The sequence below is a fragment of the Sorex araneus genome, chromosome 5, assembly GCF_027595985.1.
Source record: "Sorex araneus isolate mSorAra2 chromosome 5, mSorAra2.pri, whole genome shotgun sequence".
NCBI classification, from domain to species: Eukaryota; Metazoa; Chordata; class Mammalia; order Eulipotyphla; family Soricidae; genus Sorex; species Sorex araneus.
In genome coordinates, this window is record NC_073306.1 from 89,632,427 (window position 1) to 89,647,342 (window position 14,916).

Consider the following 14,916-nt stretch of genomic DNA (forward strand, 5'->3'; position numbering starts at 1 on the left):
CCCCAAGGGCCTGGACATAAACACCCAGAGAGCTGATCACAGATAACAAGGATGATTCAAGTCAATGTACCAGGGTGTGCTAACTGCTCTGTTGCGCTTCTGTACTCTCCGCTTGCTTGCTCAAGGTCGGGAGAATGCACCTGGCAGGGGGCACCTTAGGCAGAAGGGCATCAGGCTTAAAAACCTCTCCCAGGGGCTGGAGCGACAGCACAGTGGGTAGGGCGTCTGTCTTGCACGCGGCCAACCTGGGTTTGATTTCCAGCATCCCATATGGTCCCCTGAGCACCGCCAGGGGTAATTCCTGAGCACAGAGCCAGGAGTGACCCCTGTGCATCGCCAGATGTGACCCAAAAAGCAAAAAAAAGAAAAACAACTCTCCCAGAGAGACAGGCAAGGGGTAGGGGGTGAATGGAGGGAACCTGGGAAATGTACACTAGTGGACGGATGGGTGTTGGAATACTGTATGACTGAAATCCAATCATGAACGTTTTTGTAATGCGCTAAAAATAGCACTGTTGTCCCGTTGTTCACCGATTTGCTCAAGCAGGCACCAGTAACGTCTCCAATGTGAGACTTGTTGTTACTGTTTTTTGGCATATCGAATATGCCATGGGTAGCTTGCCAGGCTCTGCAGTGCGGGTGAGATACTCTCAGTAGCTTGCCAGACTTTCTGAGAGGGATGGAAGAATCAAACCTGGGTCGGCCGCGTGCAAGGCAAACACCCTACCTGCTGTGCTATCACTCCAGTCCAGCTCTAAAAATAAATAAATAAGCATTTAAAAATAAATAAAATAAATAAAAACCTCCTGGAGGGTGATTGGGGTTCCAAGACTCTTAAGGAGATTGTAAATCCTCAGCGCTGAGTCTAGTGCTCACGGAGTTCCAAGCCCAGGGAGCTGTCCCAGCTTTCGAACCCTCAGTGCAGAGTCCCTGGTATGAGTGTGTTCTGGTGTGTGAATAAACCTTGAAAACTCCATCCTGTCTCAGGTGGAGGTTGAGCTCCGGCTTGTGGCCACGTAGGCCGGCCTGCAGGAGCAGACCGGGTGCTTGGGGAGTGGTTTCTTTCCAGTGAGGGAGATGAAGGCGGAAGCGGCTCACTTGAGCCCCTGCCGCTGTTTTGCTTGTGTTTCCACGGAAGCCACAGCGCCCAGCCCTGTGGCCCTCACTGGGCCTTTCTCAGCTCAGGGCTCCACGAGGCCTCTTGTGTGGTCAGCACTGTGGGTCAGTCCATCAGAAAACAGCTTTGTGCCTCTCCTCTACCTTTCCACGCCACTCACCCAACCCTCATATCTCCTTCCGCCTCTTCTCCAGACCAGCTGGCCACATTTTGCCCCCAAATGCCCTCAGGATGCCCATCCCCTCCACCCACCATGGCCCCCACCTCCCAGGCAGGTAGGACAGACACGTGGGCTTCGGTAAGAACAGACACTTTATTATACACCATGAGGGGAGGCAAGGGGGACAAGGAACTCTGGGGTCACTAGGTCTTGCCCCTCCCCGGGCGGAATGCTCTGGACCAGGGGCTCTGACCAGCTGAGGGGCAAATGGGCTCTATTGTTCTGAGTGGTACCTGCCAGGTGTGCTAGGGTCTGTACAAAGCAGAGCTTGGCATGAGAGGGGACCCAGACCCTTAGCCAGGTCCCCAGAGCAGAGGCAAGAGCCCCACATTTCAGGGCCTAGTAGACACTCAGTGGCAGATCTGTTCAGTCTCTTTTTTCCTTTTCCCCAGTGGGGGGCAGGGGCCACTGTGAGGAAGGGCAGCCAGCAGCTATCCCCACACAGCTCCCCACTATAATACTGTTTCCGGCCCCCCAGCCTCAGGGCCCCCTGCCAGCCAGCCTGAAAGGACTTGTCCTGCTACTCCCAAGTTTATTGCTGGAGGGACAGCCGACCTTGCAGGCATCACGTGGATGCAACACCCCCAACCTGGGCCTCGGGGGAGAGGGCAGGAGGCTCCCTGAGCAAGAAGCTGGTGATGGGGGCTGGAGAGTCGGCAGAGGCCAGGGCCTGGGGTGCTTCTGGGGCTTCTGCCTTGGAGTTTGCTGTCCCCTGTGGGCACTGAGGGATGGCACCAAAGCCAGGGGTGGGACCCTAGGCAGAGATGTAAGGACCCTCCTTGGCCACTTACTGCACATCGGGGGATCTGGGGAGGGGGTCTCTCCTCAGCAGGTGTCCCACCGGCCTCTCCCCAATTCCCGGTGCCCCAGTGGTGCGGGGGCTCGAACAGAAGTGTATGAGAACACAGGGAGGAGGCCTGCTGTCCCCTCTGAACACTGTCGGGATCACCAGAGGGCAGGCCCAGGGCAGCGGCCCTGCGAGGCCTTGGCGGCCTGGTTGAGTCTTCGATAGAAAGCCAGAGCTTCTCCAGGAGAAGAATTTTTGACGCGAGTAGGATTCGCGAGAGGTTAGCTGGAAAATAAATTGGGGGTGGGGGTTCCCCCTTACAAGGCCCCAAATTCCCTGTTTCTGGCAAGCCCAGTGTATGAAGGCAATGAGTCGCCAGCAAGAAACCGTGCCTGACCCCACCTCGGGGACTCCCCGAGGGACCTCGCCCTGAGCCTGGCCTCGAAGAGCTGAGAGGAGGCAGTGGTGGGGTGGGGACCACGGGTGCGGGCTTCGGGAAGGGGACAAACACTGGGAAGGGAAAGTCAGCACCCCACACGCACCTACACCCACAATGCACACACAGCACACACATACACTCACACACGCGCACACACCAAGCTCGGGGCCCTGTGTCTAACATGGCAGCCCGGTCAGGGCCCCGCCTACGGCAAAGGCAACCAGCACTACGGAGCCCGGAGCTCACCCGGGGGACCGAGCAGATGGCTCTGGCCCAGCCCCCGGCACAGGCTGGTGGGCTGGGGCCTGGCCCAGCCTCAAGCTACAAAATTAAAAATATATCAAATATACAATGAAAATAGATCTGTACAGCACTGAGGATGAAAATAGTCCACCAGCCACAGTATAATATTGGGTTTGTCATTTAACAGCATTTACACCCACATGTACAGATTGAATGTACAATAGAAATAGAATATATAGAAGAGTATATATAGCTGTGTCTCCTAGGGCCTTGCTTTCCTGTTGCTAACTCTGCTTGGGATTCGGCATGGGGTCAGGGAGGAGGTGTAGTCAGGTGAGGGGGGCTAAGGCGGGATGTTGTGCCCACGAAGCTCAAGTCTTTGGGGAGAGGGGGGTCCTCCTCTCCCCGCACACAGAAGGACAGGTGGGGCTGAGAAAGATACCCCCAGCACGGGGGGCTGGGCCAAGGGAATAAGGAGTGAAAGACAGAATCCTGGGCCTATCCCTCCCCGCACCAAGCACAGTCAGAAGTGCAAGCGCACCTCAGCACGTTGTTAAAGGCCTACTTCTGTGGCCTGCTTGTGCCCTGTCCAGCCAGGCACTCAAAGATGGTGGTTTGCTATTCCAGACAGTCTTCCATCAGTCTGTTCGTCCATCCATCCATTCACCCATCCATCCATCCATCCATCCATCCATCCATCCATCTTCCCACCCACCCTTCCATCCATCCACCCATGCATTCATCTATCCATCCACCCACTCACCCTCTCTATCCACCCATCATCCACCCATCACCCATCCATCCATCCATCCATCCGTCCATCCGTCCGTCCATCCACCTTCCCACCGACCCATCCATCCATCCATCCATCCATCCACCCATCCATCCATCCATCCATTTTCCCACCAACCCTTCCATCCATCCACCCATGAATTCATCTATCCATCCACCTACTCACCTTCTCCATCCACCCATCATCCACCCATCATCCATCCATTCATCCATCCATCCATCTTTCATCTGTTCATCCACCTGTCTGTCCATCCACCCTGCTTTCTTTCCTTCCATTCTTTCTTCCTTCCATTGCTTCATCCATTTCTTCCCAGACACTTTCTCTCCCTCAGGTTCTAACACTCCCATTCTGTCCACTGCGGACAGTTCCTGGGCAGTGGGAAGATCAGGGGATGCTCGGGGCTGGGCTGCAGGGCAGAAACCTAGCCTCTCCTCTTGCAGCCTCTGGTATCCCGGCCCTGACTGGGGCCTGCCTGCACCATGGCCAGGGAGGCGTGGGAGGGCTTTCAGAGTGACCGCGTACCAGGAGGCTGTGCTTGTATGAAGAAAGTAAAGGCCCCAAAGGGCAGTGACATTACGTGTTTTGCCCCAGTGTGAACCTGGGGAAAACTTCCTGGGGGTGGGTGAGCTCCTGAATTCCAGGGACCCTTTCCAGGGAAGCAGCTGCCACTATAGCTAGAAGGTCAGGCGGGCTGTGGAGAGGTGTGCTTTGCAATTTTGTGCTCCAAATCATCTGAATTGTGCTGTGAACTGTCTCCAGCGCTCTGGGACCCTCCTCGGGAGGGAAGAGACAGAGACCCCCACTCTGGGCTCTAAGATGGAGGGGGCAGGGCGGAGACTGCTAAGCCTTAATGAAGGTGGGGAGGGTCCTGGCCCTCCCCGGCAGGATTTGAGGGCACATCCCATGCACCCCAAGCAAGAACATATAGGGGGGCAGAGGAGCCCCCTACTAGCCACCGCCAGGACTCGCAAGGCCTGTGCTCAAGTCAGAACACAAACAGAAGCCCAGCCCCAGCCCAGCATCAGGCCAGGTGGCCTCTGGGTCCCCACCCCCACCCCAGAGCCTCTGCCACCACCACCTGGTGGCATAGAGGGTGTCCCCGAGACCTAAGAACTGCAGGTAGCAGGTTATGGGGAGGGAGAGCAGAGTAACCCTTCATGGGTGACTCAGGGCCTCTCCTGTGCTGGGAGTCAGGACTCAGGGGTCACCCCAGTTCTTCAACTGCGATTTGGTGAGAGGATCTCAGAGGGTTAGATGGGGTGGGCCGGGGATTAGAGGGCAGAGTTTCTCCGGTCCCCCAATCCGGTTTAGGGGGCAGAAATGGCCGGGACTGGGGTGGGGGCTGAGCCAGGGGAGACCCTCAATAGTGGGCAGAGGGCCTGGCCTTGGCTGGTTGGGTCTGGGGGCCGGGATGAGGTGGGCTGGGGGGGGGTCACAGCTCCGACTCAGGGGTGCTGGCCAGGAGGTAGCCGCTCCCGTAGCGTCCATTGGGGTTGGTGCTGTTGTCCAGGGGTGAAGCACTGCCAGGGCCCAGGTAGGAGCGGTGGGTGGGCATGGGGGAGGGCACCTCGCTGGGCACCTTGCTTAGGATGAAGCGGGTCTCGTCGTTCTCCTCCAGGTTGGACATGTCCTTCATCATGCGGCCCTTCTTGTAGGACACAGACAGCGTATTGGAGCCATCAGACAGCAGGTGGAAGTGACGCAGGACAAATACCACAGGAATGGGCAGGGTGGCCAGGACAATGAGGGCGATCAGCAGCGCCATGGCCCAGTTGGGGAAGTAGAGGTAGCGTTCAGCCGCCTGCAAGTGGACAGGGGTGAGATCTCCAGCCGCCCAGCCACCACCCCCTGGCTCAGCCCTCCAGGGCACCCCACCCACCATGCCAGACTGTAGACTGGCTCATCAGGGGTGCTACTTGGCAGAGCTTGTCACCTCGGGGTCATACCTCCCTGAGTCTCAGTGTCTGTAAGAGGGATGGGGCATTTGTGCCACTGACAGGCCTCAGTTTCCCTGTCTGTGCTCTAAGCACAGGCCCCCGTGACAATGCAGGGGGCCATACCCATCACAGCTGCAAAGTCCCTGGCAGGCCTTCGACACTCCCCGGTGACCCTATAAGGGCTTATCTCTGTCCCCTTGTCCCCCGTCATATTAACTCTGACACAGGTGCTGCAATTTGCATTAATTAAACCCCATTTAACTGTGAGCCACCAGTGGTACACACCAACAACAACATGTCTAAAGACTGGAAAGAAGGGGATGGAGGGAGACACAGTGGGGAGGGCATTTCCCTTGCATGCTGCCAACCCGGGTTCAATCCCTGGGACCCTATATGGTCTTCCAAGCCCACCAGGAGTGATCCCTAAGTGCAGAGCCAGGAGTAAATCCTGAGCACCACCGGATATGTCCCCCTCCCCTCTCAAATAAAGACTGGAAAGATGCCAGTATCCCAGGTCTGGGGCAAGGGGGCCGCCTCTCACCTCCTCCTTGATCCAGGCGCTGTAGCCGGGGGGCGTGACCCCCAGCTGGATGATGCTGGCCGTGGTGAGCACAGCCATGCACAATGGAGACACAAACTTCCACATGTAGAAATAGAAGCGGTAGGGCCGGAAGCCCAGCATCTCCGTCAGCTCCTGCATGAACCTACCGGGTGCAGCAGAGGGTCTCATCTGGAACCCCCACCCGGAAGCTCCACACTTTCCCAGCGGCCACTCCCTCCAGGAAGCCTTCTCAGACTGACCCCTCCCTCCTGAGCTCCCTTTATCCTTCCCCTTTATCCCTCTGGGGTATTATCCTGGATGATTTGGCTGTCCTTCTCTTACCTCTTCCAAGTCAGGTTGTTCTTCCCCATTGTTCCCCGCTGTCTCCCTAAACAGTCTGGGCAAGCCCATCACCCCCATCCCGCATGGCCCCCTGCACACTGGTCTGGCTCTAGACTCCCCCTGCTGGGAAAACCCTGGGAGTGCATGCACACCCCTTAAGTCAAAACACAGAAAGGTGCCTGGTTGGAGGTTTCTAATCACCCAGTTTGAATGAGAGGCAGAATTTTGGGAGACCAGCGGGCTATGTACATAAATGACAGTAGAAAAACCTGCTTAACTGAAATCTTGTATTTCTTTCTGTTTGGTAACTGAAAACAACTACAGCAACATAAACAGTACCTGGAACTGATCCCGACAAATTAAATGTCAGGCATAAGCACATTACAATGACCAGATACCTACAAACATCGTCTTTGTTCACCTTTACTTTGAAATGGCCATTGTTGTTTGGAGTGACCAACTAGACTGTGGAACTTAATGCAATAAAAATAAAGTACACAACTTAGGTGACAAATTTTAAAGAGTATTTGGGTATTATTTTCTTTTTTGTTTGGGGAGCCACACCCGGTGGTGTTCAGAGTTGACCCCTGACTCTGCACTCAGGGATCTCTCCTGATGGGCTCAAGGGTCCAGATAGGGTGCTGGGGATCAAACCTGGGCCAGCCACATGCAAGGCAAGCCCTTTACATGCTGCCATATTTCTCCGACCCCAGTATTGTTTTCAATGTAATGAATTTCCTATGCAATCCTTGGATTTTGCCTTATGAATTTAAAAATAATATTTTGAGAAGGGCTCTGGAAGCTTTTGGACTGCAAAAGAGACAGAACCTTTTGCAGCTGCATCTCAAAGCCTCTTGCTCCAGTCTCCTTCCCTACCACATCTTCTACTGGGGAGCAGGTGGCTGGGGTAGCCCTGGAGCCAGAGTCTAAGACCTGGTCCAGACAGGTGGAGCGGGGTGGGCGAGCAGGCTAGTGGGGCTGAGGGGGCCCTTGCGGAGTGAGTGGGAGGGAGCTAGTTCTGGGCATTCTTGGGAATACAGATTTGTTCTTCAGGGAGGGAGAAGGCCAGGGCTGATGCTGAGTGCATCTGTCTGCCCCATCTTATGGCTGAATTCTCTTTCACGACCTGAAGCCAAGCTCTGGGCTAATAACGTCATACTTTTCTCAGCTCTGGGCTGATGTTTTCGCCTGTGGGCTGTGCTGCTGGTGCAGGGCTCTCCGGCCGTCCACCAGGCACCTGGCCAACTTAACCGGACGCTGAGAAGCGGGGGCTATGGTCGTAGCAGTTAAAGGTGAGGAGGCATCCCTGGCTCCCGTAGTCCTTTCTCCTCTCTTGGGAGCCTCCTTTTCCCTAATGACCCCTGAGTAGCATTGGGAGCTGTGAGTTGGGGATCCCAAGCATGCTGAGAGCCCAGCCCGAGCCCACCCCCCTTACTTCTTGGTCCCATAGATCCAGGCCACGGCGATATTCTCGAGGATGACGATGACTGTGAGAGGCAGGGTGGCCGAGTAGTCATCAAACATGGTGACAAAGTAGTTCCCGGAGCGCTGGACGAACAACAGCCCCACGAAGAATGCAAAGACACAGCAGCCCACTACAGAGAGCCGGAAGGCCGGCGTGGGGGCAAAGGTGCGGGGTGGGTGGGGTCCTCCCCAAGGCCTACAGCCCACCCTCCAGCAGGCCCGGTTAGGGCCAGGAATCGGGGCCCCACTCTGCCAGCCAGACAGCTTTTGAGGCTAGGATTCACAGGATCCAAACGGGGCCCAAAGTCAACATGGACAGGGCCACCCAGTTTGGAAGCTTCTGCAGGCCCTTGGGGAGAAGGGCAGATGGACAGGGTGGAGAGCTGTGTCCCAGCTCATAGCCGGCACGCAGTACCAGCAGCCAGGGAGGGCACCAGGGTGCCAGGGTGCCAAGCTGTGGATCTGGGCTGATTCAGCCTTGGTAAAGGAGAGCCACGGCCTGGTCCTGCCCCCGAGGTAGCCCCAGGTGGGGGTATTACCTGTGAACATCTCCTTGGGCACCTTGAAGGTGTCGATGATGGGCGTGGTGATGCCCGCCATGGTCCCGATCATGCTGCCCAGGCCCAGGTTGATAAGCATCAGGAAGAACATGACGGACCAGAAGGGCGAGGCAGGGAAGTGCGTCATGGCCTCAGTGAAGGCGATGAAGGCCAGGCCAGTGCCCTGCACGGACTGAGGGGGCGCAAGGGGCCAGGACTCCATGAGCACCCAGCCCAGACCGTGTCCCCAACCCAGCCCCTGCCCTTGGGGCATTGGCTTCTTTGCTCCCTCTTTCACCCGAACTTCTACCACCACCCAAATCCTGTGTCTGAAGCTGGTGAGTCTTAAACTTGAGTGGGCTGAAGAATTGCGCCATCCCCCACTAAGACAGCAATTCAGGACTTTACCTGGGAGCACTGGGATGGACAAGACCCTTGGGGGGTTCAAAGGAAGATGCTGACACTGGGAATCATGCCCCCATAGGCCTTCCTTCTCTAAGAAGTCTGCCCTGATTGCTTCCAGCTCTGAATGCCAAACCCTACGGTCACCCAGCATTAGAGTCCTTGAAGGCACCCACACTTGGCGCTCACCCTGGGGACCAGGATCGCATTTCTTTGGGGGTGGAAGTGGGAATCAGGGTTCAAAAATTCCCTGGATGGCTCTGAGGGGTGGCCAAGGGAAAGAATTGCAAATTAAGATTGAGCTCCGTGGACCCTTTTCAAGGGGACTCCATCTGTGCCCCGAGTCTCTGAACACAGATGATCTTTTGGTTGCTAGTTCCTTGGGGCAGTGGGAGCCCCTGCGGGAGAGGGAGTGCGGGAGACACAGGCAGGTGGGTGAGGACTGTGGAAGCAACAACACAGCAGAATGTCACGGGGGCCCCAGAACTCGAATAACCCAGAAGAGCGACATCAGAGATGGTCACCTCAACCCTAAGTCCTGTTTTATCAACCTGCCCGCCTTAAAAGGCATAAAAGGGGAAAGGCTTCCTTTCTCTGGAACCCTGTACACACGCCGGACACTCCCTGGCCTTCTTGCCTCTCCTTTCCCTTCTCTTAAAACCTTTCCTGAATTTGAGGGGGGGGGAATAAAAGTTCTGTCAAGCAGCACTGTGCTATGGAGTCCAGCAACTGCATCACCGTCATCGTGTGCCAGTGTGACATTCCTGCCATGTGGTACCATCCACACTGTCATTGATGGAAAATAAGGAGAGAACTAGAAAGAGCTACAGCCTCAGGATGAGGCCACACCCATGAAAATGCCCAGGGAAGGGTGCATCTTATTTTCCATTTGCTTCTTGGAGCACAGCAAAGTGACCATGTCTGGTTGGGGGGAGTACTGGGGTTACTCTAAGTTTTACGCTCCAGGGACCAGGGAGTACTGGAGTGGAGTCCCTTGGAGCTTCTCTTCTACTCCCTGGGGAAGTGGGGGAGGCCTGGGGAAAACAGCCAGGACAGACAGGCAGGGGCCTCAGTTGGACCCTTTGCTCAGACTCCTGAGGAAGAGTGGGGTGTAGGACAGCCCCCTCTGCACAAGGACAGTGGGTGAAGCTGACTTTTCACCTGGTGGGGCATGCACCCTGGGAGTATGCCTCTCTCCTGTGCCCCGTCACCACAACAGTCACACCCAAAGGTCCCAACTGTGCAAGTGGGAACTAAGGAGAGGTGACCCCTACCAGACACCAGCAAGAAGGTCTGGGACTGACCAAGGGTCAGTCACTGCAGCTATCGTGGGAGTCAGAGCCAAAACAACTCCGGGAGTTATTCAAAACTCAGATGTTGGAACCTTGGACTCCAGGCACCCCACCACACATACACACACACATACACACACACACACAGACTGGCTGTGGCAGGTGGATCAAGTTCCCTACTCTTGGCTGACTTTCCCATGGGACAGACAATGTCACCTGTGCTCTGTGTACTGTCACCCTCACATGGAAACAGCAGCTCAGCCACATGTGGGGGTCCATGTCTGGATACTGCTTGGGGCTTCCATGGCAGGGGTCAGCCCTTCTCCTTGCAGGGACTTGGCTGACCTCTGCAGAGGCCACTGGGTCCACCCCTTCCTCCCCACACCCATAGCAGGTGCTCGCTCAGTATCCAGGCATGGAAGATGAGTGACTCCCCAGATGTCAGAGGCCCACCCCCAAGCTCCAGCCCCTGTCCTTGGGCCCCACTGCCCATGCCTGTCCCTGTACCTTGTCCAACTCATCCTCCAGCAGACAGGCGTCGAGGCCCAGGGCTGGGAATTGGTCCTCCTTCACGGTCATGATCACCCTGTACATCTCCGAGTAGTCCTTGGCAGTCAGGTGGGAGAAGTTGACATGCGGAGGGATGAGGTCCCGACTCAGGACATTGCTGTTGAGGTACCCCAGGATTTTCTCGGCATTTCTGCAGCACCAAGCAAAGAGGGTCTGGTCAGAGGAGCAGCAGGTCAGAGGTAGAGCATGTGCTTGGCATGCTGGAAGCTTGGCTCATGTCCCTGGTGAGGCCCCTGAGCACAGAGCTGGGAGCAGACCCTGAGCAGTGTTGGGTGCCCCCGCCCCCCGCCAATGAAACAGAACAAAATGCAGAGGTGACTGAGTTCCCAGAAGAACCTCCCAGACAACCATGCAGGGTCCCCCGGTGTCACCAGCAGAGATGTCTCAGAAGCTGCCCGCTGGGGCCCCAGACTCCGCAGAGCACCCGCGGGCCTGTCCCTCCACCGGGGGTGTGAGAGGTGATGCCCACTTGTGCACAGCCCACCCAGCCCTCGGGGAGAAAGAAGGAGGGGATCCAGGGGCCACCTACTCGACCACACATTTCTCGTTCATGATGTTGGCCTTGAAGCCCAGCACAGCAAAGACCACGAGGGTGGCCAGCACTGAGGTGAAGAAGTTGATGAAGGACACCAGGGCTGCGTCAAAGTGGCAGTTGTTGTCCTGCTTGTTGTAGCTGGAGAAGGCAATGACACCCCCGAAGCCCAGCCCCAGAGCAAAGAAGACCTGGGTGGCAGCCTCACGCCACACCTGGGGGTCCAGCATCTTGTCCAGCTGTTGGGGGGGGGGGGGGGGGAGGGTGGAGTGGAGAAAGAGATGTAGATGATGTTTCAGTCACCAGCCAGCAGAGGGCGCCGTGGGAAGGAGCGGCGCCCTGGGATCTGTCTGGGCGTCACACACAAAACTCTGTTGAGAGCACCAGCAAGGCCCAGGTAAGAGAAACAGATGGCACTTGTGCCCGCCCCCATCCCCCTTGCATCCTCAGCCCAGGTGAACAGAACCGCCACACAAAGGAGTGTCTCCTGATGCCTTCGGGGATGATGAGATCCCAGAGGGGCCCCAGACACGCCAGCGTGTGACGGCTGCTCCCGGTGTCACCCTGACACCAGTCACTTTGGGTGCTGCCTCCACCTCAGGCCGCCCAGGGACGGCATGGGCTCCTGCTTCCTCGGAGATTGGGGGCCCATCCACCCCACATCCAGAGCCCACAGTCACGGAGAGCCTCCACCACAGCTGCAGCATCCCTTTGGGCACAGACCCAGACTGCCTGGGGCGAGAGAGAGCCCAGCTTCTCTCCCCAGCTTCACCTGCCCTCTGTTCTCACAGCACCTGGGTGCTACGGGGAGATTTCCAAAGCGCTTTTCATACCTTTTCCCTTCGTCTGTGTCTGTCTCAGGGGGATCCCACAGCATGGACCCAGGATGGGGTCTCAGGGCCTGGCTGACCTGAGCCTAAGGCCTCCTGAAGCAGCTGAGAAGACCACCAGGGAGGAAGCTCAGGGGAAGACTCACACCTTGCAACGTTAGGCCCTGGGTTCAATCCCTTGAACCACAAATAAAGCCTCAAGATTTAGGTAAGTAGTGGAGCCCATTCTGTGAACTGCAATTTTCTCACCTGAAAGATGGGGCAATAATGGATCCTTTTCCCAGAGTGAATATGGGGGGTGGGGTGGGGAGTGGGGGAGCCAATCACAGTGACAAACCAGGCTGGGTACAGAGAAACCTTTCATCCTAGCAAAGGCCGCTGGTTTGATCGGGACCCTTTTCTTTCTGGTTTTTGCTTTGGAAAAGGGTAAGGGTTACTGAGTGCCCCCACAGGCGAAATCACTCAGAGGGGTGGGGCTGTTGGGCTAGGGATCTACTAAATCACAGATGCTCTGAAGTAGGCTCATGGCTCTGTTCTGACATTAGCTCCTGACTCAGTTTACCTGCTGGCCACACTCCTCTGGCCACCTTCCCCCTGTGTGGCCCAGAGACCTGATTGGGTCACCAGAGAGATGGGGGAGGGGTGGGGCAGGGGAATAGCGAGAGAATTTGATACCCGTGTGGCACAAGCCCTGCATGGGCCTGACGTGGCCACCCCTGGCTCTGTGCCTCTGTGGCCATGGGGGTGTCTGCCACACACGCGTGCGATGAAGAGGTGAGTATCCGCCCAGCCTTAGCAGCCCTCTGCTGCACCCCAGCACAGAGCGCCCACAGCTCCAGGGACACTAAGGAGACACCAGCAAAGATTTTCCAACTTGCCAGGAACATGCACAGGGCTGCGTCCATCCCCACCTGTGTCCTCTCTTGCAAAGCCCTGAGCTTCCTAGCTGGAGCTCATCAACGACCCTGTGTCCCCAAGGAGTTACAGGGTGCAGTCTGAGGGAAGGGCCCAGTTCCAGCTGGTAGAACTGGCTGACTAGCATCCAAGAACACAGGGTATGTCAGCATGCTTTCCAGGCAGTGTGATCTCTGTCCACTTCCAGAACTTTCCAACAAGATCTGTGTGTGTGTGTGTGTGTGTGTGTGTGTGTGTGTGTACCACACCCAGCATTGAGCAGGATTTACTCCTGGCTCTGTGCTTAGGAATCACTCCTGACGGTGCTTAGGGGACCATATGGGATGTTGGGTATCAAACCGAGGTCGGTCACATGCTACCCGCTCCAGCCATTCCAAAACCCCGCCTGGGAGACGGAGTCACCCAAGTCTGTTCCAAACAGGACCGGGATGATGTGACTCTCCTTTCTCCTCATGTCCCCAGGTCTATGGGGGCACATTGCAGGCTCCAGTTTCCTACCCACCATGAGTCCTGACAAACAAGTTGTTTATCACTTTCTGAGTATTCTTTTGGTGGCAAATGACCTGAACAGATGTGAGGCTATTTATAGTCTTTGTTGACTTACTTGGTGTGAATATTCATATTCTGCTGCAGAAATACCCATGTGTCTGATTATGGGGCATTGCCCCAGACCCCACTTGGGGCTGTTATGTTAGATCTAGCATATGCCCCAGATTACCTTTTGTAAAAAGATATTGAAAGTAAAATTAGAACAAAAGCCTGGATTCCAAAACCAGTCGTCTCCCAGAGTTTTCAGATAAGGAACTGAGGGCCGGGATTCTGTCTGTGGAGGAGGGGACAGTTCCCCCACAGCCCAGCTCCATGACCCTCCCCTCAAGCTCCCACAACCCATGGGGCCACTTTGAACAGCAACCCCTGTAAGATCATCCAAACTTTTGGCATCTTTGGGCCCCTTGACTTCCCCAGACCCCAAACTTGAAGACTATGAGATGAAGAAAGCAAATACATGCTGGCCTGAGGCTCTCAAGGATGTTAGCCAACTTCCCCCTGGGAGAATCCACCTTGTTACCTTCTTCGGCGAAGACAAACCCTTACAAATACCTCTGGATGGAGGGACCCCAGGCTTGCAGCTGGATAGACAGTGGAGTCTCCTTGACCCCTGAGTCAGTCACCTCCCTCTTCATGACACAGGGGACGCCCCTGATGGCATTTCTCAGCCATTCTCTGTGCATGCCGTGTGTGTCTGGATTTGTGCCTCAACTGCACAAGAGCACCATCTCCCCGCTTCCACTGACAAACATTGCAGAGCCCATGTGGGGTGCCGGGAATGGCGGTGTGCCCATGTGCATGCACCAGGGGAAGCATAGGTGCTTTGGGCCTTTGTTGTAAGAACACTGGTGAGGGGCCAGTACAGCTATAGCTGTACTGCTATAGCACAGCCAGTAAGGAGCTTGCCTTACACGTGGCCAACCCAGGTTCAATCCCCAGCATCCTATATTGTCCCCCAGGGTCTCTAGGAGTGATACCTGAGCACAGAACCAGAAGCAAGCCCTGAGCACTACTGAATGTGGCCCCAAAACAAAAAAAATTAAAAATTGCTTAAAACTGACAGATTAAAAGGAAAAATATCACCAATGAGAGACAGAGAGAAAGAGACACAGAAAAGAAGCCAATCTTCAAATACGCCTATTTGGGGCTGGGGAGAACATACTGGGTTTGAGGTGCAGGTCATGCATGCAGCCAATGCCAGTTTGATCTTTGGCACTGTGTGGTCCCCTGAGCACTGCTGGGTGGTCTGGGTAGTGCCTGGCATGGCAAGGCCTGAAAGCACTCTTTTTTTTTTTTTTTTTTTTTTGCTTTTTGGGTCACACCCGGCAATGCACAGGGGTCATTCCTGGCTCATGCACTCAAGAATTACCCCTGGCGGTGCTCAGGGGACCATATGGGATGCTG

The 14,916-nt window shown here is 55.9% G+C and overlaps 1 protein-coding gene across 1 annotated transcript in view; it reads right to left on the minus strand.

Moving 5' to 3' along the window:
- Positions 1 to 1,411: 1,411 nt before the first annotated feature.
- SLC6A17 (solute carrier family 6 member 17) overlaps positions 1,412 to 14,916 on the minus strand; it is a 55,678-nt gene continuing 42,173 nt past the window's right edge. Inside the window, exons 7-12 of the mRNA XM_055140762.1 lie at positions 11,216 to 11,457; positions 10,624 to 10,816; positions 8,423 to 8,615; positions 7,855 to 8,014; positions 6,078 to 6,240; positions 1,412 to 5,400 (exon numbers count right to left, since the gene is read on the minus strand). Of these exons, the coding sequence (XP_054996737.1) occupies positions 5,032 to 5,400; positions 6,078 to 6,240; positions 7,855 to 8,014; positions 8,423 to 8,615; positions 10,624 to 10,816; positions 11,216 to 11,457 (1,320 nt within the window). The 3' untranslated portion in view covers positions 1,412 to 5,031. The remainder of the gene's footprint in view (positions 5,401 to 6,077; positions 6,241 to 7,854; positions 8,015 to 8,422; positions 8,616 to 10,623; positions 10,817 to 11,215; positions 11,458 to 14,916) is intronic.